This window comes from Megachile rotundata, chromosome 7, assembly GCF_050947335.1.
Source record: "Megachile rotundata isolate GNS110a chromosome 7, iyMegRotu1, whole genome shotgun sequence".
Lineage (NCBI taxonomy): Eukaryota > Metazoa > Arthropoda > Insecta > Hymenoptera > Megachilidae > Megachile > Megachile rotundata.
The window spans coordinates 17,547,737-17,569,672 of NC_134989.1; the positions used below are offsets into that span (position 1 = coordinate 17,547,737).

The 21,936-nt window shown below is 42.7% G+C and overlaps 2 protein-coding genes across 2 annotated transcripts in view; both read right to left on the reverse strand.

Annotated features, from left to right (window-relative positions):
• LOC100879657 (uncharacterized) overlaps positions 1 to 20,142 on the reverse strand; it is a 71,722-nt gene extending 51,580 nt beyond the window's left edge. Inside the window, exon 1 of the mRNA XM_076533518.1 lies at positions 19,986 to 20,142. The gene's annotated coding sequence lies outside the window, so the exon portion shown is untranslated. The remainder of the gene's footprint in view (positions 1 to 19,985) is intronic.
• Positions 20,143 to 20,612: 470 nt separating this feature from the next.
• Positions 20,613 to 21,860, reverse strand: Rsph9 (Radial spoke head protein 9). The gene is made up of 4 exons (XM_076533543.1): positions 21,634 to 21,860; positions 21,241 to 21,406; positions 20,869 to 21,157; positions 20,613 to 20,808 (listed from the first exon to the last, which is right to left on the reverse strand). The coding sequence occupies exons 1-4, from the start codon at positions 21,858 to 21,860 to the stop codon at positions 20,648 to 20,650; spliced, it is 843 nt and encodes a 280-aa protein (XP_076389658.1). The 3' UTR covers positions 20,613 to 20,647.
• Positions 21,861 to 21,936: the final 76 nt, after the last annotated feature.

Sequence of the window (21,936 nt, forward strand, 5' to 3'; positions counted from 1 at the left end):
TTCCGATCTTTCTTCCAGTACAAAAGGGGGCACAGTATTCGTCCACGTCAAGGCGACGCTGCAAATTCTTCACGGCTCTCTCCGTCTCGAATGCTAGACACGTGCGATCGCGTACGATGGAATGCACGTTCGCATAATTAACGTCCGAAATTCCAGCTCCCTTGCCGACGAATTCGAGCAAAGAAAAATCTATCGTAGACGTCCAACAGCCTAAAATAATGCTTTTCTCGACCGCTCCAGGTGTACAACTTGGCCGAGTGTAATTTGTAGGTGGCACGACTTTATCCTGAAAAGGCTAACGACACGCCCCCATTGTGCCGTCAACACTGTTGTTTCGCTAACACGGTAAATCACCGACGTCGGAGCAATTAAGTTCCAATTAAGCGTCACGAGACGCTCTGCCCGATGCTGATTTCATTCATAAGGGTATACACGCCGGTCCGTACACCGGGAACGTGACCACGCTCTTATATAGGGTGTACCAGTTACCTGAAAACGAAGTCTGCTCACGTACTCCCGTTTCGCCAGGAGATTCGCCAAAGATACGTGAGAACCAAAAGGATATAGGTATATTACCACCGAGTGTACCGTTTCAACCCTTTGTGCTCGATGCCAGTTGGTTCAGACACAACGAGAAATCACTCGGAAACAATAAAGTACAAAATTGACGAAAATTTCTACGCCGTCGACGCGTGATGCTAATCAAATTTTGAATTATTACCAAGTTTATCGAATTAAAGTCACTGCAGTACGCGTTCGTCATTGCAGAAAGGGTTATAAAAATACAGATAACGATTTTTTGCAGCGACCCGAGATTTTAACCAGCAGCGAACGTCTGCCGTCATTGATTTAAATGGTCGTTGAAAACGGCGGTGTACGAGGGACAGATGCAAACGCGTCCATTTAAATCAACGGTGCTCGCTGCTTTTTACCGTGGAACATGCACGAACGATCGCGTCGAAAACCCCATGGAAAATCACGAACGACGAATGCACGGGCGTTTTTAAATAACCAAAAGTACCCATTGTTTCCGCCGGGGCAAAATAAAGCGATTGAAAGGATCAATTCTACCGATCGGTCTCGCGCGAAGCCATGAATCGTCACTCCCGATTAATGACCAACTGTTTTTTGTCAACTTGTTCACAATGTAATAGGACGGTTGCAACGAGATCAGTTTCTCGTAGATCTCTGTTTCCCCTACACCTACCTTTGCAAGGCTACGTCGCGTTCGATCGTACAGTTGCGTGCAACGATCTAAGTTTACAAGAAAACGAGCACGGTTCGACGTAGCGTCACTCGAAAGACGCAATTTGCAGCATCTATGCACACGGCTGTACACAGAGCAGAGAATTCAGAGGGGAATTTCTATACTCAAAAGACGATAGTAACTCGGTGCAAGGAGAAATATGCAACGCTTCGCGTCTTGGCCGTAAGTGAAACTGAATGGCCATAGAAAACTACGTTTTGTTAGCTCGTTTGATTCATTCCTCTGATTCTACGGGGCAATTAGCAACTTTAAACTAGCTTCTAGTTGCAAAGAGACTGATATCTTTGAAAAGATCCTATACAGTCTTCAATTTCTTTGTCCTCCAGACAAGGATTACGTAAATGTTTGTTAACACAAAATCATTTGCCGGACCCTCAGTGTTTCAGATGTTTTTCAGAATTTTTGTACATCGCTGAATAGAATAATGGGAGAACAGCTGGAATTTCGATTCTTCCCTTTTATTTCTTCTCGTCGGTTGAGATAGGGGGTTGAAACTTGGTATAAAATGTTTTTGGGGTAATGCTATCGAATGACGTATTGATGTAGCTCAAGGACAAGTTTGACCACCTTATCCGACCGTACCCTTTCGAAATCTTCCGTCCATATCCGGAGAATGTCAGGATATTGCCTTCACCCGGCCAATAAAACTAACATCTATTCTGGAACACGCTGATAACGTTCGCTTATCTAATCTGCTATCTGAAAACTAAGATTTGTCCTCGTTCTCTCGCTATTCGCAATACCGAAGTTCAACGTTCACGAGAACGTCGTGCCAGCACGGTTTACGATGTTTGACGAACATCTAAAACGACGAGATTATTGCAAGAGACATATTGTTGCCACACAAAGTTATTGAAAATGCAATAAAATTTCTCTAAACCGAGTGATCGTGAGAACATCGACAAACCCCTAGTTTCGACTAGTCTGCGCAACGATCGAAGAGCAACGATCTGGCCCGACGAAAGTTGAAAATTCGCGAGGATGAAAAGGTAATTTCGCGTAGGTTCGTTGCGAACATGGAGGACGTCCACCCTCTTTCGAGCTGATTCGTGGCGAACTACGCTTCCGCCGTTGCGTTGGTTCGACGGTGCACCACGAAACGAGGGTCGGTTGCTTTCGTATTGATTGTGCCTCGGATGATTCATGGGGTTCCTCTCCACCGCTGGCCACCCCCGCAATATTCTAAGCCGACACGACCAACCCCCGTGGCTCGAAGCTTATCCCTATGCAGAGAAACGGAGGGACACGGACAGGAGACTCCATATTTAGGGGAGATACCGGCTGGTCGTGGCAGACAAGTCGAAGGACACTGGGTTGGGCCAATGTGGCTTTGGCTTCGTGAAACACTCTTTGGCTGACTCATTAAAGAAAACAAATTCTACGAATTACAATGTTTCTCCTATCGATCAATTCCACTTCATGTTACAGCTATACGTACGATTACGTTTTGTAGATAGCATTTATTTTTAACGAGTTAAACGAGGTAACAAAAGACCTAATTCGCGGATAAAACAGACACGCGGTTTTCAGTAACAGAACAGTCACGATTGTTACTACTTTTATCGTTGCGAGAATCAGAACATTCGTCATCGCAGATTCGTTCCAAAAATTTGTATTATTCATCAAGATCAACGAGGCATTTCGAAGAGAACAACAGGTCTTTGGGACGAATCTGAACGCAAACACACGTTCGCGATGCACGCGTGTACGAGCGACAGGCTACGTTGGCACATCTGGTCGCAGATTCAAGGCCGGACAATCAACTTTGTGTGCAGAAGAGGGACCGCTCCTTCTCTCGACGTATACGCCAGTACGTACACACGATCTTTGTATGATATCCAAGGACTAACGCTTCCACCAATGACGTTATTTATAATCCTTATATCACGTTGTAGCCTATAGACGCATAATGCACCGAGAGAGTGAACGAAGACAAGGGTGAAGTCGAAAAGAATATCAGGCAAGGTCGATTTACGAATACGATCACCCAACTCTCCGAACTTCTATGAACCCAAATCTTATCTGCTACGTTAAGAAACGTTAGAATCCCGGCGAATATTTCGCGATCACTCGTCACCCTATCGTTGCTACTTCAAATTTAAATATGCACAGGAGTGTTTGTATGTTTGAAAATGATAATGTAAGCTAAAGCAAAGAGCCCGCTATTCAAGGGTTCTGATAAGCGACTGCAAATACGTAGTACAAACTCGGTAAGCTTCCAAGTTGATTGTGAAGGGTCGAACGGAAAGAAAGAATCGATGTTCGTCGATGGCGAATCTTCGTGACCAGAACTTTCGACTCGGTATCCCTCTGGTTCCGGTATCCTCCGGCTTCGGTATAACGTTACCGCAAAGGTGGTCAGCGTGCCAATGTGCGATCGCTTCTCTTATTTTACGGGTTTACCTGCTATTATAAAACCTTCGAGCAACACAGCTAACTTCCATATAACGCAAACGAAGTTACGTTACGAACACTAATAAAAAGAGACTATTTTTTCTTTTGGAAAAATGTCGTCCCGTTTGCATTTGTTTATGATACCAAACCTGTCGAACATAAAACGGTAATGAATTCATATTCTTTGCTCGACGCACGATTGCTGCAATTTTCTGTCCACATTGTACTCGATCGTGTAACGACCTAGCGAGTATTCGAGCACGCATAGAACAGCACCGGGATAAAAATTCACGAGTAGACTCGTACGACCGCGATACTCGACACTCTCGATCCTCTTTTGGCTTAATCTGCGAAGATGATCTCCGCTCGCTGCAGGATCGTGCCTTTTAAAAGGGAAAGATCGCTTCTGCCGACACTGGATTGAATTATACAATGACCCAGGATGCTAAAAATCTGTGCGCGATTCGAATACGACCCACGATATCGATGTTGCAATTCTATACAATTCGATCGATGAAGTTCCTCCGCTAAAAATGTTGTGCATGTGTATCCAAATCGTGGTTGTAACAGCAATTGAGCCGCGAGATAGAAACAGTAATTTCAACGAACTCCGTCTTCTCGAACGAGAAATATAGGAGCTGTCAAACTGGACAAAGCTCAAAACAAGATTACGCTTCGAATCAAACACCTAGCTCGAGCATCGATTCATCCACGGTTACCTAATCGCGTTGGAAAGTTCTTAGGACGAGGGAACAAAACGACAGAATCGCCTCGTCATAGTAAGCCGAGCTCGAGCCTGGTACAACTTCAGAAAAGCTGAATCGAACGAAAGATCGATGCGCTCGTTTATTAGAAACTCTTTTATCAAACTTTCGTAATTAACTTTGCGCGTTATAAACGAATCAGACAATCGCGTTCAAACGATGCTAAAATTTCTATAATTAAAGCTCGTCAGCTACTTTAATTACACGGGACGTGATCGTTCCCGTAAACGAAACTCGACCAAGTCTAAGAAGGCGGAGTAAATTCTTATGCTTCTGGTGTTACAACAAAGTTCAAGTTTCGTCCCGTTAAATTAAACCTGTTGGACTGATTACCCATCAAAAGTATAATTTACAGCGTTTAATTAATATAATAAACTCGACGTTCCCAATAAACATCTAACTCTTATTTGAATCTCGGAGCGGCGAAGATTCTACTATTATAAAGGAATAAGCTTCTTCCAGCGGCGAGATCATGCGTTAATTCGATACTTCCTGCTATCGTTGGACGAGACTAGATTTTTCTCGAGGATTTCTTTCATCCCCTTAACGACCATGCGCTTCCGTATATTCCAGAAAAGCCTTCGTCTACGTCTAACGGCTTAATTCGTTGAATCCTTGAACCTGGTAACTCTATCTTTTCGTATGAATTTCAATTCAACGGTATAAGTTGACAAAGAAACCCTCAGAAAACTTTTGTACGAAATAAGATGGTGCTTCTGGAAGAAAAATTACAGTGACGCGAAGGGCATTTTTACTACGATACAGCGACCAGGAAGCGTCAGTTTTCAAGAGAAGGAGGAGGATTCGCTGTTCCTACCTGCATGCTGGATTACGCATATTTGTGGCTCAAAGGACCGTCAGGGCCAGCGAATCGAGCAACCTTGCGAGCAACCTTCCAGCAGGTATACACGAGCGAAAAGCAGCGATGCTGGGATAACCGGTTTCCGCGATGTACGTTTGTCGAAACGCCTTAATTACCAGGACCTCTGCTCGTCCTTTCGTCTCTCTCTTTCTCGATCTTTCCAGTATTACAGGGACGTACATAGACGCGTTCATGCCCTTACTACTTTTTACCCGTATTAAACGTACGATAAATAAATTACGCAACTGCAGAATACAAGTGGAAGAATCAAGATAGAACCCGAGAAAAAATGTAGATGGGAATCTAGGAAGGGTGCAGAGTCGGGGGGACTAAGAATGAGCACAGGGAGAATCGATGCGAGTCTGAAAACTTAATCTAACTCTCCATCTTCTAGAATGCGCTTTAATTAAAAAGAAGGCCAACGTTGCATTTGACTGTTTTCAAGCCCCGTGATCTTACTCCATTTCCCTATAACTTTCAATTACAGTCCGGTGCAAATGCAAAAGCGCACTATCAGAAATTCTCTCTCCATTCGCGCTCCCCCTGGTGTATCTAAAATTCATCAGTAGCTGGATGCAGCGCGTTTAATCTGGTAAAGTGCAGCTGGGAAGAGAAATCCGACGCAGGGGCGTACTAACAAACGAGTCCACGATCGAGAATTCTTCGTGTTACTGCACCCAACGACACCAACGTTTCGATATGGGATACTAGAGAAACGCGTTTACGCTCAATTTCGCCTAGAATCCGAAGAAATTTTATTCGTATCACAGTCCGAGAAGTACTTTTCAAATAACTGCTACTGTAACTCGCGATCAAAGATTTAAAGTAAATTTTCTGGTAAACGAAGCGCGAAATAAAAGTTCGTTTCACATTTTCTACCTATTCCTTCATACGGCATCATCCAAATTGCAATACTCGTTGCCGAACGCTTTGTGTAAGGATGTATCGAAAAGAGTGGCCGAGGAGATTGAATCTGCTGTCGGTGGCAGCAAGGCTTAAGGTTCATCCTCGAGCAGCGATCGATGCAATCTCGTCTACTGACATTATCCTCGAAGGACCAAGAGGATTCGAGAGATACAACGCACAACGTTCACCAGGTCCCGCAGAGCAGTTTACCGTTTTCTCGACAACCGCTCCACTATAGTCCCTCCCCGTCTGCTTCTTTCCTCTCCTCGAGTTTCCTCTCGCTTCGTGTCGTAGAAAACGGTACGATAGCTTCCTCCCTTCTCTTTCTCTCTGTCTCTTTCCACCTTCTCTTGATCACCGCAGTCCCTTTCTTTTTCTTCTCTTTGCTAGCCGCTCTATTCACGCGCGATACACTGCCAGAGATTATCGGTCGTTCTTATGACTCACTCGAATAGAAGTACGATTCTAGCTGACGGCTCGGTACCCTCTCTGCTTAATTTCCAAGCGATTCGGTGTTTATAACAATTTTATCGCGCTCACGTGGTAATAAGTAATACAAGTAATTCAGCACTCCCACTGTTGTAATATTCCATTAAGATGAATGAACTCCGCGCCAAGTGCTTCTCGAAATACAAGACAATTATTTGCTGATACAGCGCATAAAATTTACTGCCCCCCACAAAATTTGAATCTTTTGTCCATTGCACCTGTTGCATAAAACAGGGCAGTAAACAAAAGAATATTAAAGTAGAAGAAACTGAAAGGTATCCTGAAATAAAAGCGGTATTATCAGCGCGATATAAAATTATAACACGAGTTACGCGAGTGGCTATTTTAAACTCTCTTTTGTCCGCCACTGTATTTTCTATCCCACAATGTACGATCGAAACTACATAACAATTTTCAACGACAATCCACTGCAGACACACGAGCTATTATAGAATTAACAATTGCGTGCGTGGCATTTACGAACCGCTACCACCAACACTATCGTACGCCAACAGAATCTGCTGACATTTCTCGCGCGTTTGCGCATCGAACAAGATCCGAGAAGAGAGATCCGACAAATGTTTGGACGTGTGGTCGTTGGTAGGAAATTTGTCGACGTTCTAGGCAACGGTACCGTGGCGCGACACATCCTCGTCAACGTCGAGAAACGAGCCACGACGTTCCTTCGAATCGTTTCGCGGGTTTCAGGCCTCGAGACCTCTTCTCCCTTCTGACGTATATCTTAACGACGTAGGTCATGGAGGCCAAAGAAACGCTCCATTACTCCGTATCTCCGTGAAGGAATTGCTCGAGCGGGGAAAACACGAGGTCCCCGACGTTCCAACATCTCTCGTGCCACTCGAACGACCGAGCCGACAACGAAACCGCTTGATCGAACAGTATCGAGTGAATTTTTACTCGCGGTTCGCGATAAAATTCGATGTACGTTTATCGACGAGATAACGAAAGGAACGAGAATCCTCGCTGTACTTGACGTTCGCGGGTCGATAAGCGAGAAGCGATCTTCACGGGAGGAAAAATAGCTGGTTACCAACCGAATTCAGGAAGGATAGAGAAGTTCTGGCAAATATGATAATCGATTCGAACGATACCGAGTAAAAGAACTTTTCATTCACTTCGACGAATGTATTAACTTCTGGCTAAATTATGATCATTTACATTCAATGGTAAAACTCGACGAAACTTTCGAAACGAGCCTAATGGTAGACGTCGCAAAGTTTTCGAGGTAAAAAGCGGAGCGAAAATTGTTGAGAGTTATTCGAATCGAGAGGTACATACACAAACGTAGTACGGGAAGTTACGAAACGCGATGGCGTAAAATACGAGAATAACAAGAGGAGAGGGAGGAAAAATGGAAAAAAGAACCGAGGCAAAAATTGTTCGCCAGCAGCAGAAGTTTAAATGTTGCGCGTTTACGAGCATAGAGGATACACATTAGGTGTGCCACCCGTGAACCCTGTATTCAACCGAGCATAGCGAAACCGGAACCTGAATATATCAGCTCAGGGTCCCATTTAACTTCCATCCCGCTTCAGAAGCTAGTCGAACGTAGCCGCCATGAAATGGAAATCCGCCAGTACACCCTCAGGGGAGTGTCAACCAATTTTTATCGCCACCTTTATTCTTATCCCTTATAAAACCTTTTATTACTTTCGATACCAACTTCCACGTTCTCTTTTACGCTCCATTATTTCCATCTATTATTTTATAACGTCGAAAATGAGAGAAACTGAAAGTAAACGAGTCTTACGATTATCAGAATTTTAATGTCGATAAACCTCAACGAGTTGCAAAATATTATTCGTGGACATATCGAGTTGTAGCGCAAAGGGTTAAATAAAAGTGGATTTAGTTCCGTGAAGTAAGGTCCTGGTTGGTGTTCGTGGTGACCTTGTGACCACGATACCGCGTGCACAACCTTAACCTTAACCTCGAACACCGTCTGCACACACCGTGGCACGCGCTGTTACTTATTTTAAGGCCCTCGTTTGCACCCGACTCTCCGAGAAACGGTGATACACCTTTTGCTCGTACAGCATACTCTCGTCTCCCAACGGGATCAAGGTACCGCTCTGCGTAACGTTTCATTAAAAATTTGTCGAGCTTGACGCGCTTTGCGCTCGACCTACTTTCACGCGACGTTCACGACTCCGAGGAAGCTCGACTTATTTTATCTTTTTTATTTATGGCGCGATAAAACATATTCAGCGTTTCCTCCGGTAGACGTTATAAAAGTCTGTTTGCATGCATCGGTGACGTGTCAGAATCGTGACGGTTCAGATTTGGCGACGTTCTTGAAATATCGGTGACGTCTGTACGTACTTCGACCGACGTTTATGCCGCTTTATATTTTTATGGAGCATAGACGAAGGAATAAATTCCGCGAATGTTTTACAAGATTCTAAGAATAGTTTTTGATTTGCACAATGCATAGTTACTGAGCATCACGTTCACACGGAGACAGAAAACTTCATCGGTAGCTTAGCTAAGTTATCATCTCCAAGATCGAGTAAATAATAAGGTAGTAAAGCTTATTCGTCGATTATACGCTGAATCGCTAATTGCTTATCACCTGGAACGAGTCGAGTTTTGAACGGTAAATCATAAACGATCTCGTTTTATCGTCAAAAGTGAACTGCACTGCCAACGAATGCTGATGCTATCGTTTTCGCGAACAGGTAAACAGTAATATGCCTATCGCTTACGCGCTAAATCACTTTAACGTTAATTACTCGAAACGAATTAAACCGTATTCAACGAATCGTGAACGATTACTTGTTCGTCTTGTCAAACGCTTATCGTCTCATCAGCGAATGTTCTTGGAAAGTTCGAAACTAAAATTCGATTCTGAAAAGTAATAGAAAGGAAATCGAGAAAGCGATAAAAACGTTTTGAAGGGACTGAAAATAAGTAACTACGCTGTCCACGAAGAAACGATTTCCCAACGATTGAAAGGAAGAATGTGGAGCAACCGGATCGATCCCCTTTCGATTCGACAGGAACGTCGGCAACAACCCTCATCTGAAACTTCAATCTGCCAACTCGTCACCCTCTTACGACAGAACGAAACTTTAACCTTCACCTTGAACACGCCCTCCGCAGCCAGAAACTATTTTAGGGTGGCTCGTGTTATCCCTGAAAGATCGAAAGAGAAGAGAAGAACGACCGAGACGCGAGTACGACCGTGTACAGGAGGGTCTAATCTTAACACGTACCACGAGGCGAGTTGATCGAGTTAAGGCGGCCACAAAGGCACGGAGACATCGCGCCATAATCGTGCCATTGTACTCGCGTTTAAACGGCCAGTCATTTATTCATTCGCGAGAACGTTGTAAAAAAAAAGAGAAAAAGAGCAACTACGTCCCACGGTCGCGCGGAAATAAACGCGGCTAGATTAGCGTGGGCGTTCGAACGACTTCGCACCGATTAACTCTCTGCTAAGTACTATCGCCGCATAACTCAGCGGCAGGTAAAAAGTGGAAAGCGTGTTCCGCAAATATTTTCATATTTTAATTCACTTTTTCGTAGACGACTTATTAATTGCTTTTCGGTCAATCGTTATCTTAAATTTATTGCTTCCTTTCTTCTATTTCTCAAACTGCAGTATTTTGATTTATACGAATCACAACAAGTACACGAGCGTTGCATGGCCAGATATTGTGACACCGCGCGTCTTATCGCGCACAGCCATCTACAAAGACCGCCGCTATATTACAGCAGAAACCTTTTTGCACGACCCAATATATTGCCAATTAACTAACTTTCAAGCGGCAGGTCGCTAAATATTATCAAACGGTTTCCGAGCGATAAAGCGCCACGGTTCATAATTACTACACAATGCGATTAAACGTAAATTTGATCCCGTTCAAACATCTTCTGCGAGACTGTAGCAGGCTCTGTTGCTGCTGGCTACCGAATTCGCTTATACATATTTGTACAGCTGCGAATGATACTGCGGCCGTTTAGCCACGGAGAACGTTTCGCTCTACCATCATGCTTATGTCAGAACCTCGACTAATATTAAACAATATCATATTTTCCCTCAGGAAATTATTCGAGTGTATTAACGCTTTGTACGTTCGACGTTATCTTGATAAAGCATTTTTTAAAAGAGCAAATATTTTCTTTGTACTCGCTCCTCGAGTTTCTAAATTTAGAAAATTTGAAATAATCGGATTTAGAAGTTTCGAAGTTCTCGCGTTTTGCTTCTAAAAGTTAAATAGAGGAAAGCCACTGATCCCAGTCAAAGGAAGCCCGCGTTGCAATCCAGTATACAACCGAGTTACAATAACAACTGTTTGCGAGCGAAACGTATTTCAGAATTACTACAGACTACACTGTTAATTGTACAAAATCACTTTCAGATCATTATCAGGAAATACAGTCTGGCAGCAGTCAAAGAATTAAATTAATGATCCTCTCGACCTCTGAGGTTTGAATTTATTACGACTCGATATAATTTGTCGGACATTCGATGGAATCGAGCACCTTTCCATTAGAAACTCAAAAAAGCTTCTCTTTAAATAGATTAATCGTACGAATCGAGTGGAACGGACGCGTTTGAAAAATTGTGACCAATAAGGGAAGAGGAGGAAGGGCGGGGAGAAGCAAAACCGTGAACGAGAAAGAAAGCGGAATGGAAGCGAGATCGACGAGGAAAGTAATTGAACGAGACCGTATGAAATGATTTATAACGTGCTCGAGGAAACGTTAGTCACGAAGCCGAGCATCGTGCTCGACGCTGAAACGATGCAAACGCGTGATCCGATATTTACACGGCTACGATCCGGCGTTACTCGGTCCTTCCATTATCGGCTGACCACTGACATTGAACCATCGATCCACTCTATCGTTTTCGGAATACGTTTTCGACGAACAAACTGTCCGATTCGGTCATCGAAAGCGTAGGAATAAAGTAATACGGAAACACGTGTCGTTACGGTGCATTCGTGGAAAACAAATAAGGGCGACTTTTCCAAGGGGTCGTTGCACAACCCCCTCGTCCGATCCGTGAAATTCGAAGCTGTAACTACATTTTCCCCATAATGGTATTACGATGCCAACCAGGCTCGCGTGAAAATTCGACGCAACGTGTAGGGCAGCGAGCACAACGCCAACTTTCCCTGTTACGCTTTACGATTTTACGAACTTTTCAAGCTGCAAACTTAAGAGTTTAGCGATCCCGAAACTTACAAATGACAAGGAGTTAACTTTTAAGGCGTCCGATAAAAAAATCGTTCCACAGTACAGACTGCAAAAAGTGTCCTAACCACGAGACACGAAGCGTAACGACGCTCGACGAGGAATGCGACACTGTAAAGTGGTGCGATCGCGTTAGTTGGACCAATTAACGTAATTAACTGTAATTAATTAGAAGCGAAACGGGAGACTACCGCTTGAAGAGGCTCGTCGATGGTCGTGCCGCGATCGATTCAACGAAAGCGCCGTTCGATTCAAAACGGAAAGTTAAAACGGGTAACATCACCGAGAATCAACCGTTCTTTGTTCCAGTATTTGGAGCGTACACGAAAAAATGGCCGTTCGCCGGGCTAATTCCGACAGATAAGTCGCAGCCTCGATATTTTTGGCCGTGTAAATATTTTTACCAGCTCCGCTAGTCCTTTTTCTCTGTTTTGAAGAGAGCCGAGAGGCGGACGATACGCATCCACGCGGCCAGTGCTCCGAATCTCGAGGTTCAACACTCGCGGTCTCGTATCTTTATTCCACTTCCTCCGAGCAAATGGACTTTGAAACAAATTGATCCGTCAAGGGATCGTTGCTGTCTAGACCCTTGCCTTATGATTTTCTCAGCAATTGCGTCTATCACTGCTAACCGTTCATTACTGCGACGTCCAGGCAAATAAACTTGAAATATTACGCATAGTCTGCACCGAACGATTCTCGATACCGCGCGTTTTTACCATTTTCCCAAATCTAATTCCTATATCCCCATACTGCTAGATATTCAGATACGTCCCTATTTTCGAGTGACCGATCACCGATGAGTTTTAAGCAAAATTTTCCGAAAGTTGGCGAGGCATTTGCCCCTAAAATTGCAGTTACGCTTATGGTAAATATAGATTTATGATTTCGGGAAATTTCATTCGTGGCACTTCTTGTTAGACTAAAGGGATGGAAAAGTAAATGAGGAGAGACACGACGATCTTGAAATAAAGATGACCCGACACCCAGTCGCTGTTCCTCCCCAACGCAGGGTGATCCGACAAATTTTTCCTTTCCTTTCTGCTTGCTTCGCTGGCACGTCGGAACGAAAAGGGACTACCGAAGAAGAAGGAAGAATGGTCCTTGTAACCACATTATCACGGATTTTCCCTGTCCGTTCGTGGCTCGTCAACGGGGACGTGGCTTAATCCATTATGTAGCTACCGTGTTGGCTCTTGAAGGCGGCTTTTCAAGCGTCGCGCACACAAAGACACGCTCTCTAGCACACCCACTTGTGCCTTACGCTCATGTATCTCTCGTTCGGGCAATATTACTCGGCCAACAACGACCACCATCCTATATACTCGCGAAGGAAGGCAAACTTCGCTTCGTCCCTCGTTCCGTTGGAATATTTCGCGTATTACGGTTCACGAATCGAGAATGGAGAGAGGCGAACGGAGGGCTGATATTCTGCCCCGACAATAAGCGAAAATACTAGAAACGACAAGGCTGAGCGGAGAAGAACGCGAACGAAAGAGAGAAACGCTACTCTTTCGACGATAACTGGTCCATCGTAGATTCTGCTCGCGGTATCGTAAGCGCGGCTATTGTGTTGGAATGTTGGAACTACCTGACTTCCAGACAGGCCACCTTTAATTCTTTAACGCCGAAGACATCGTTGATACGATCCCGACCAACCGCTTGTTTCCCTCAATTAACTTACTCGACATTATTTTACCGTTGCTTTAAAAAGGAGGTTGCTTCAAATCATACAACCAGACAGGATCTCTAAGATTGATTGACGGACATTTTTTTGAAACAGCCTCCTAAGGGGCCCATCGTATTGTATGTTGCAACAAAGAATAGAACGGACCACTATATTACTGTCAAACTTTAAGTATCAAATTGTATGCTATCTCCTGTTTCAAAACGCAAATTACAGCGTTTTAAATACACCGATTCTCCTTCGGACTTAAACACGAAGTAACATGATATTAAAGTTAAAAAATGGCCGCGTAAATGTATCGATATTTTTGAAAGAAATTGATTGAAGCAGACAATCGATGCGGTAAGAAAGCGTACCCCGTTCCGAAGGCCTGTCTCGTCAAGGCTAAGAAGAGAACCGTAGAAGAGATTTATGTTCGCTCGGGCAAATACGAGCGGCTCCAATGTATTTCGACCACGTGTCCAGGATTACGTAATAAACGTGACCATCCTCTCTTTCCGGACCTCTCAACTTAGATTACCTATGCCAACGAATCACGAGGAACACGTGATATCCGTGTATGAACCACGAAATCGTAATTGTATCTGACACGAGCAACCCCTTTGAGTGTTCGAAACACTCGCCGGAACTAAATGGGAAGCGGAATAAATAAGAGTTAAACGTGAACACCCTCGCGGAGAACGTATCAAAGAATATTCGTCGAGTCTGCCACGTCCTATGTACATACGCGGACGTAGATGAACCTTAACGAGTGCAAAGGGTTAAAGAGAGCCAGGACTACCGACACTACACAAAAAGTTGAACAACATCGAAAGAATGAAACGAGAAATGGAGCAGCGAAGCACAGAAGCTAGGAACTTTTCAACGATCAGCATCGAGGGAGAGTTAAGGGCGAGGCTAAGCCGAGCTAAGAATGCGGGGGAGAGAAGAGGAAGCATATAGAGAGAGTAGGGCACGGATGGTGAACAGCTGCCAGTGCCTATGGTGGCCGTTTTGTGTGAAACGTGCCCCCATAACCCCCATACTCCCCTTTCCATCTCGCGTTCAGTCGCGCTCGCTCGCTCGATCTTCTCCAGCCACCGTAAGCTCTCCTTTCTACAAGGCGATTCACGTCATTCGGTCAAAATACGCTCTTCGTACAAAACTACTTTAGTACCCTTTTACAGATAGGAATCGCATCGATCAGCTAAAAGTATAGGATTTTATTGAAAAAACAAAGTGCAATTGTGTACTCCTCAAATGCACCGATTTATACAAATACACGTTGTTTCAAAATATTCTTAAACGCTGTTCGATTATTTAGAACCACTTAATTTAGTCTCGTAAAATTGTTCTCATAACTTTGACCGTCTTCTTTAAAAATGCAGCTTGTCCCAGTTGCATGGAACACCCTGTACACACATCCATCTATCCCCGAGCTCCCAGCTTGTTTGCAAAGAATAAAAGCGCGCTCGGAACCCACGTGCAAGTGTGCGCGTAATCTACGCGTCCGATCGGGCCGAAAATCTATCCGGAAAATATTTCCAGAAGAAACCTCGTCTACCGAACAGCGTGTTTTCTATGAAAGGCCACCGAAAGAAATCATCGCGATTGTCCGAGAGGAATGGCAGAATACGATCAAAACCTAGAATCGACCCCCTTCTATTATCTGATTTGGTACAAATTGTTTCTCGTAGATATAGCAAGATTATATGACATAACTCATAATATTGTTACGTCGATTCGAACAATTTTTATAATACCCGGACGCAGGGCCAAAACTGTGACTCGGTAAATCAAGGCAGGAGTATTCAACTCCCTTTTTTCATTAAGGCTACGCGTCTGTGTTGGACGTGACCTGCTGAACGATATGCATACAATGAAAGGACCCGTAAACGAGCACTTATGTACGTTCAGTAAATTGAGAGTGACGTTTAAAAGAAACGAATCGATTTCTAAGGAACCACCGGTATGCATTATAACGTCAGGATTAACGACGAAGAATTTTCGCGGTTGTCCAAATAAATAATGCAACCATTCGAAGATTAAGCGAAAGATTTTAATACATAATAGGTTACTCGTTACGATCCATCGAGCAACCGGATTCCAAGAATACTCCGTTTCGGTTGGTTCATTCGTGGCGATATAACGGGAGCCCGCTGTAAGCTAAAGTAATTGACTTGATCCGATGTCCGCGAGACAAAAGGTGGCAACCCGAAGATTTTCGCTGATTCAAGTGGCGCAATAAATTATGAACGCGATATCTCGAGCGTTATACGGGAGGGCGGAACGTCGCGTCGGCATAACACGACGGAGGCACGCAAGAGGAAAGATCGGAGCGAGTCGTTTTGTTCGGCAACGGTAACATTGTTGTAACACGAGAAGATATTGTCCACTTGACAACGGAGCCATGGCATGGAAGAAATCACTCCTGGTGCACGTGACGACCGGGACCCGATATACACCGGCCTCTACCTTTTCGTCGTAGCTTTCGTGAACGTCTCGAATCTTCGACAAACACTATCGATACATGCGCCGCTGTTTACACGTATCGTATCCGAGTGTAAACTTTCGATGCAATTCGAAAAAACAATCAAACGATGGTAAACAAAAGCCAAATCGAATATATCGGGTCGAAAAATAGATACACGCTTGTTTCGGGAACCTGTTCGCTGATTAGGGCAGCGTCTCTTTTTTACTCTCGTCGCTGAAATTCCAGCTCGAATCTAAGGCCTAATCCACACCGTCGATCCGCTCACGGTTCGACTCGCTCAAGTACTATTCCATTACATAATTAGATCGTGCTTACTACATGTAACGTTTCAATCGCGTGCATTCGAGTGCAAACTTCCTAAGGATGCTAGCTTGCTTTCATTTTTGAAATACCAGAAACATGCCTAGATCTCTTGTTATCTTCGAAGGAAGTCTACATTACACCTTAGTGTGCGATGTAAACTAAATGGAATATTTGATGAAACCAAAAGCGAAACGTGAGCGGTGTGGATCGAGCATAAAACGATCGAAGCGTTTCGTAATGTTCGCCAGGTAGACTGTAAAGTCAGAGAAGGAGAAGAGGAAGAAGACGAAGAAGAAACAAAGCAAACGGAGAAAAAAGAATCGAAAAGAAGAGAAGGTGGAGGTTCAAGAAAAGGCGGTCCTCAGGGCTCCTTGTCCCCGACGTTTAATTTCAGGCAGTCCAAGGAGCTCGTAACATCTCTGCCGTGTTTAACATCGAGAAGAGAGCCTTGGGAAGAAGATGCCCGTGATCAGTCCAGAACCAGTTCTCGCGCCTTAAACGGACGGTTCTCACGCATTTATAGCCCTTCATCACGCTTTCCATTCGACCTAATTGCCTCGATCGACCACCGTGAGAACCACTGTTCCGTACTGTTTCTACAAATATGCGATGTATCCGTCATTTCTCCAAAATCAAACGAACCATTTTTCCACGAATTCGCCTATCAAGAGCGTGCCTATGCAACGTGCATACGATATCGGCGTGCACTTGAAAATATTTTCGGTAAAATTATTTCCACGTTAGTAAAATTGTTCCGCATTGCAATCTCATGTCGAAGGTGAAACAAAAGAAATTGGAATCGTACGGTGTTCGAGTGTGTAACAATGGTTGAGAATCATTGCTCTGTGATACGATCGTACCGTGATCAATAATACGGTCGTACGGCCGGTATAAAAGAAGGCGACTCGCTCAACTTGAACGTTAATGAGTCATTCGAGAGCTGTGTTTGACACGTATCTGGTACTTAATTGCACCGCTGACGAACGTTAACTTTTAACAAATTCGTCGAGCGTGCAACAAATTATTCATGCACCAGGGTTAACCCTCGATAACCTAGATTCCCCGCGAGAAAGAACGAGCAGACTTCGTATTGTAGAAGATGATAGTTAATAAATCTTTCGTTTTTATATCACCTGATCGCCTCGGTCGCTAGAACGCTCTGAAAGGAGTTTACTCCAGTGGAACAAAGAAAGTCAATGCCGTGACGTTACCACGAGGTTTTTACGGTTTACTCTAAATCCCGTTACGAGATTTCGCCTCGTACTGGTTCCCGGTGAACTATTAAGAAAGAGCGTCAAAGCGTATCGGAAGGGGGTCGATAACCGGCGTTCGATACATCGAATCCGAGAGAAGTCGTGAGCAAGAATCGCAGGAATTCGACGCGAACGTTCGTTTCCGCGTAAAGTCATAATATCGCCCAGCGAATTCTCCTTCTCCTCTCTGGCTATGTCCGTCGTAAACTAACAAGAAAATCGTTGCTCGAGAACGCCGTTCGAATATGAAATTTTATTTCTACCATTGCGCTAGATTTCTCTGATCGCGATCGTTTCTAAGCAATCTAACAGAGTTAATTATCGAGAACAGAAAATTCAAATGATATCGCTCTGTCCAAATTTCGATTGTTTTAATACCTTACCAAGGTTAACAACTTCATAAATATTTATTATTTTATAACGTGTCGCCATGTGTTATACATGAAACGATCTATTACAAGGTAATGAAACGTTCGTAATTGGGTAAGAAAGTAAGGATATTCTTGGGCGTCACGAAAGTCGACGACAGGGAAAAAGAGAGGAGAAAGAAGGTACGCCCCGGTGTACAGAGAGGATACTACTCGAATAGGAACCGGAACTCGCGGTCCGTGCTCGGAATCGACTACACGATTGCACATGTACGGCCGTGCATATGAATCAGATAAAAGGGAGCCGGGCCGAAGAGGGGTCTCGTATGGCCGCGAGGCGCGGAGAGAGAGGTTATCGGCTCCGTCATTGATTTCTTCGTTGCACGAAAATAAATCTCGGTATCAGAGGGGGCACATACAGAGGCGGACATTTTCAAAACCGTACGAACGGGTATCGAAAATCGTGTAACAAGAATATGCTCTGTACGATCGTCCTGATACTAACCAAGACGATACTGTGATTACTTCGACCAAAAAGATTAAGTCTTTACGCTTCCATGTCCAATTTGCTCCGATATTGATACGGCTTCGTTGGGGACTTTTTGGAACGGTACCATATCTCGATAACTGCTGGACCCAACAAATTAATTTCATTCTCATCAAAAATCCAAAATTGCACCAAAGTACTTTAATACGTTCATCGTTAAAAACAGTTGGAACTGAACAGTGTAAAATAACTGTGTCCGGAAGGAATATTTCAAGCGCGAGAATTAACACGTACTTGACATACAGATGGACATATTATTAATTTCATGTTGTTACCTAAGATCAGCACCATATACGAGCTTATTCGTAACAGACGTAAATAAGGATTAGGAGAGTTTGAATATTAATTACAAATAATCTTGGTGTTATAACAATCTTTTATCGTGTAAAAAACCTCGTTATTGGTATAACGAGTTATACCGATATTTCCTTTCGATTCGATTGAAAACCGTGAAATTGGAGTATTTGTAAAAAAAAGAGTAGAAAATTACGTGTCACAAATAGTCGATTTTGCGCTTTTGATTTACGATGCAAATGCGATACGTACTGTCAATTTTAATTCGATGCAATAAGGAAGAAAGAAATGGTTGTACTCGTGTTATCACCGAAAATGGGCGACGATGAAATTAACGAGAATTTTTCAATATTTGTAAAATTCAGAACCGGTGATGATCTCAGAAAACAAGAGAAGCAAAATTTGTTCCACTGTAATGGCTCGTTCGAGAAAGAACGCTATCTTTTTGTTCGACAACGACAGATCCCCGTAACTCTCTTTGACCTAGCTAACCTTGAATCGAGCAACTTCGAGTCGCATATTGTATCAAGAATTCGAAATAAAAATGTAAGTTCGAAGCACGGTAAACAACAAAATAGCGTTCGGCTGCGTTGCCGCTAAATATTTCTACAAAATCTTTCGTTTCGTTATAATTGCGTTTTTATTTCGTCAGAAAAATTCGTAAGACTGAAACGTATTTAATCGTCGAACTTCGAAAGATCGTAACACAAAAGTCTACTTCCGTTTACATCCATCTTGAAAATTTAAACATTGATCGTGTACTGGTTTGTATCTGTCCTACCAATTACGAAATAAACACGAAAATTCGGTAACGTCAGATGACGCATATTCGTACAAGAAACAAGCGGAAACTCGACGCCCCGCCTGTCAATCAGGAAAAAGTCCCATACGCGACGCATCGCGTCGAAAATGCGTTCTCAACATAGAAAGTCTAAATTTCACGGCCATATTCAATTTCGAAAATTCTATATATTTGTTAGAAAATCACTACGATCCACGTGCTACGAAATACGTTTTTCACAGAACCGGCGTCACCCGGTGACACGCCGTTACTAAACTTTTCGATTCAAGGTCGAAGTAAGGTGAATTAACGAACAAAAATTGATTCACTAGTAAAAAAAAAGTATTTAAAAAGACAGGGCAGCTTGTACTCACCGTTAGCACCAAAATATCCTGGAGAAATCTGTCGAAATACGGATCCCAAGCACTTGCAAACAACACTTCACTCGAGTACGCCGGTCACTGCGCTTGTGCGTTCAAATTCACCATCCTTGAGCGAAATACTGCTGCCATCTTACGCGTCTAGCTACCAACTAATTCCCCCACAAAGCCCGTTCACAAAGGTGGCGGCAAGATTTTCGTTTTAATTCTTATCCACATGAAACGCGATAACGATTAATTACTAATTAACAATATTTTTACGAATTTACTCGAACGAAATTTATAATGAAACGTTTTAAATAGTCACGAAAATTTTATTCGTCGCAATTGAGATACGAAACATAATCATAACCTTATGTTAACGACTTACGCGCGTCACGATTCAAAGTGCTGGAAATTTTTACTAATATTTATCCTCTCAATTCGAGCCATTTTTTTTAGAACTGTTGTTACTTGTAAACTTATAAAATGAAATATGTTAACATACCACAGGACACGTGTGAAAAGATTGAAATTTAATTCCGTGTAACATGTTTGGTTGTCATAGAAAACAATTAAGAATCTAACGTGTTCCCAGATTTAAATAACTACTTACGTATTGCAAATTAAAAATAACGTGTGTATAAATTTTTAATTCTTTATTCTCGTTTCCGTATCTATACCATAAAAACTACGTCCATATTCTTCTTTCCATGCCCAAAGTACAAAAACCCATAATGTGGACTATTTATTTTATGGTAAAATGTCATACCAGGCCAAAAGAAACTGTGTAAAATTACTAATCGTTTTGCGAGTTGAAACTGTAAATCCCAGCAGCCTAAAAAAAGATGTAAGACTTCAGAAAAATAATCAAAGATTATTAGAAATGTTCTTATACCTTGTGGAACATCCAAATCAATTGTATCTAAAAAATCTATCGCGTAATTATAATCGGGTCTAGTAAGCAGATTAGTGTTCCACTTTTGTTGTGGTGGACGAGCGTGTAAGTAGGATTTTAAATATGAGGCATCGTCAAGAGTAAGTCCCTCAAAACTTAAATTTTCGATACATTCGCCATTAGGACACTTGAACCATGCGCCACGTGGCACTACTGCGGCATCTTCTCTAATTAATTCTACCGTAGCTGCAAGTCTATCTTCCTCTTTCAGTTCTTTGGGAATAGGCCCCTAATGTTTATGAAATTCTACGAATTACCTAAATTACTACATTTTGACTGAAAAATTTATTTGTAAAACTGTATTGAACTCACGTCGTAATATTTCTTCGGATCCTCGTTTGGCGGGAATGGAGGATTTACATTGTACACTTTAGTAACTATAGAAGGATCTCCTTCAAATTTGTTAACTGCGAGTGGCGTTAAGAATCTTGCGCATTTATTAGCCTTTGGTAGTAACAGCCAATTTAATCCATCGATACTAATTGAAATAACTTTTTAATATTCTTTTACTTTTTTGGGAAAAAAATATTTTGAACCGAAGTTAGTTTGCATTTTTTCTACAGAAAGTTAAGATTGCTTTAACTTTTATAATCGACACCGTGTACGTAATTTAATCCTCACAATTTTGATAGACTAACCTTTATTCAAAATATTTCTTTTACGAATTATCGGAAGTGTCAAAAAAGTGGATTTTATTAATCTTGCCTGTAATAATATACTTGACCGTTCATGCAGTCCTTTTCAAAACCATATGCGATATGGTAATTATTTCGAACTCCATAAATTTGACCCCAATAGTAACACTTTCGAAAATGATTTTCTTGTTGCAATACCAAGAGAGAATTTTGTAATAATTGCGAATTTTCTATTCCTACGCAAATTCCCGCGTAACCGAGCATATCTACACTGTCTAACAGCCAAAAACATTCCATTTTCTTTTGAACGGTTTTATTTAGGTAATAAGATGAATTTTAAATCGTTTCAAAAACAATCGAGAATATGGAATGA

What these genes read in the sequence shown, in the direction of transcription:
- Rsph9 (XM_076533543.1), bottom strand. Translation starts at nt 21,860, where the DNA reads ATGGAATGTTTTTGGCTGTTAGACAGTGTAGATATGCTCGGTTACGCG. An exon ending in GGTCAAGTATATTATTACAG is followed by an intron (nt 21,407 to 21,633) that starts GCAAGATTAATA and finishes TATTTCAATTAG; the next exon opens with TATCGATGGATTAAATTGGC. An exon ending in ATCCGAAGAAATATTACGAC is followed by an intron (nt 21,158 to 21,240) that starts GTGAGTTCAATA and finishes CATAAACATTAG; the next exon opens with GGGCCTATTCCCAAAGAACT.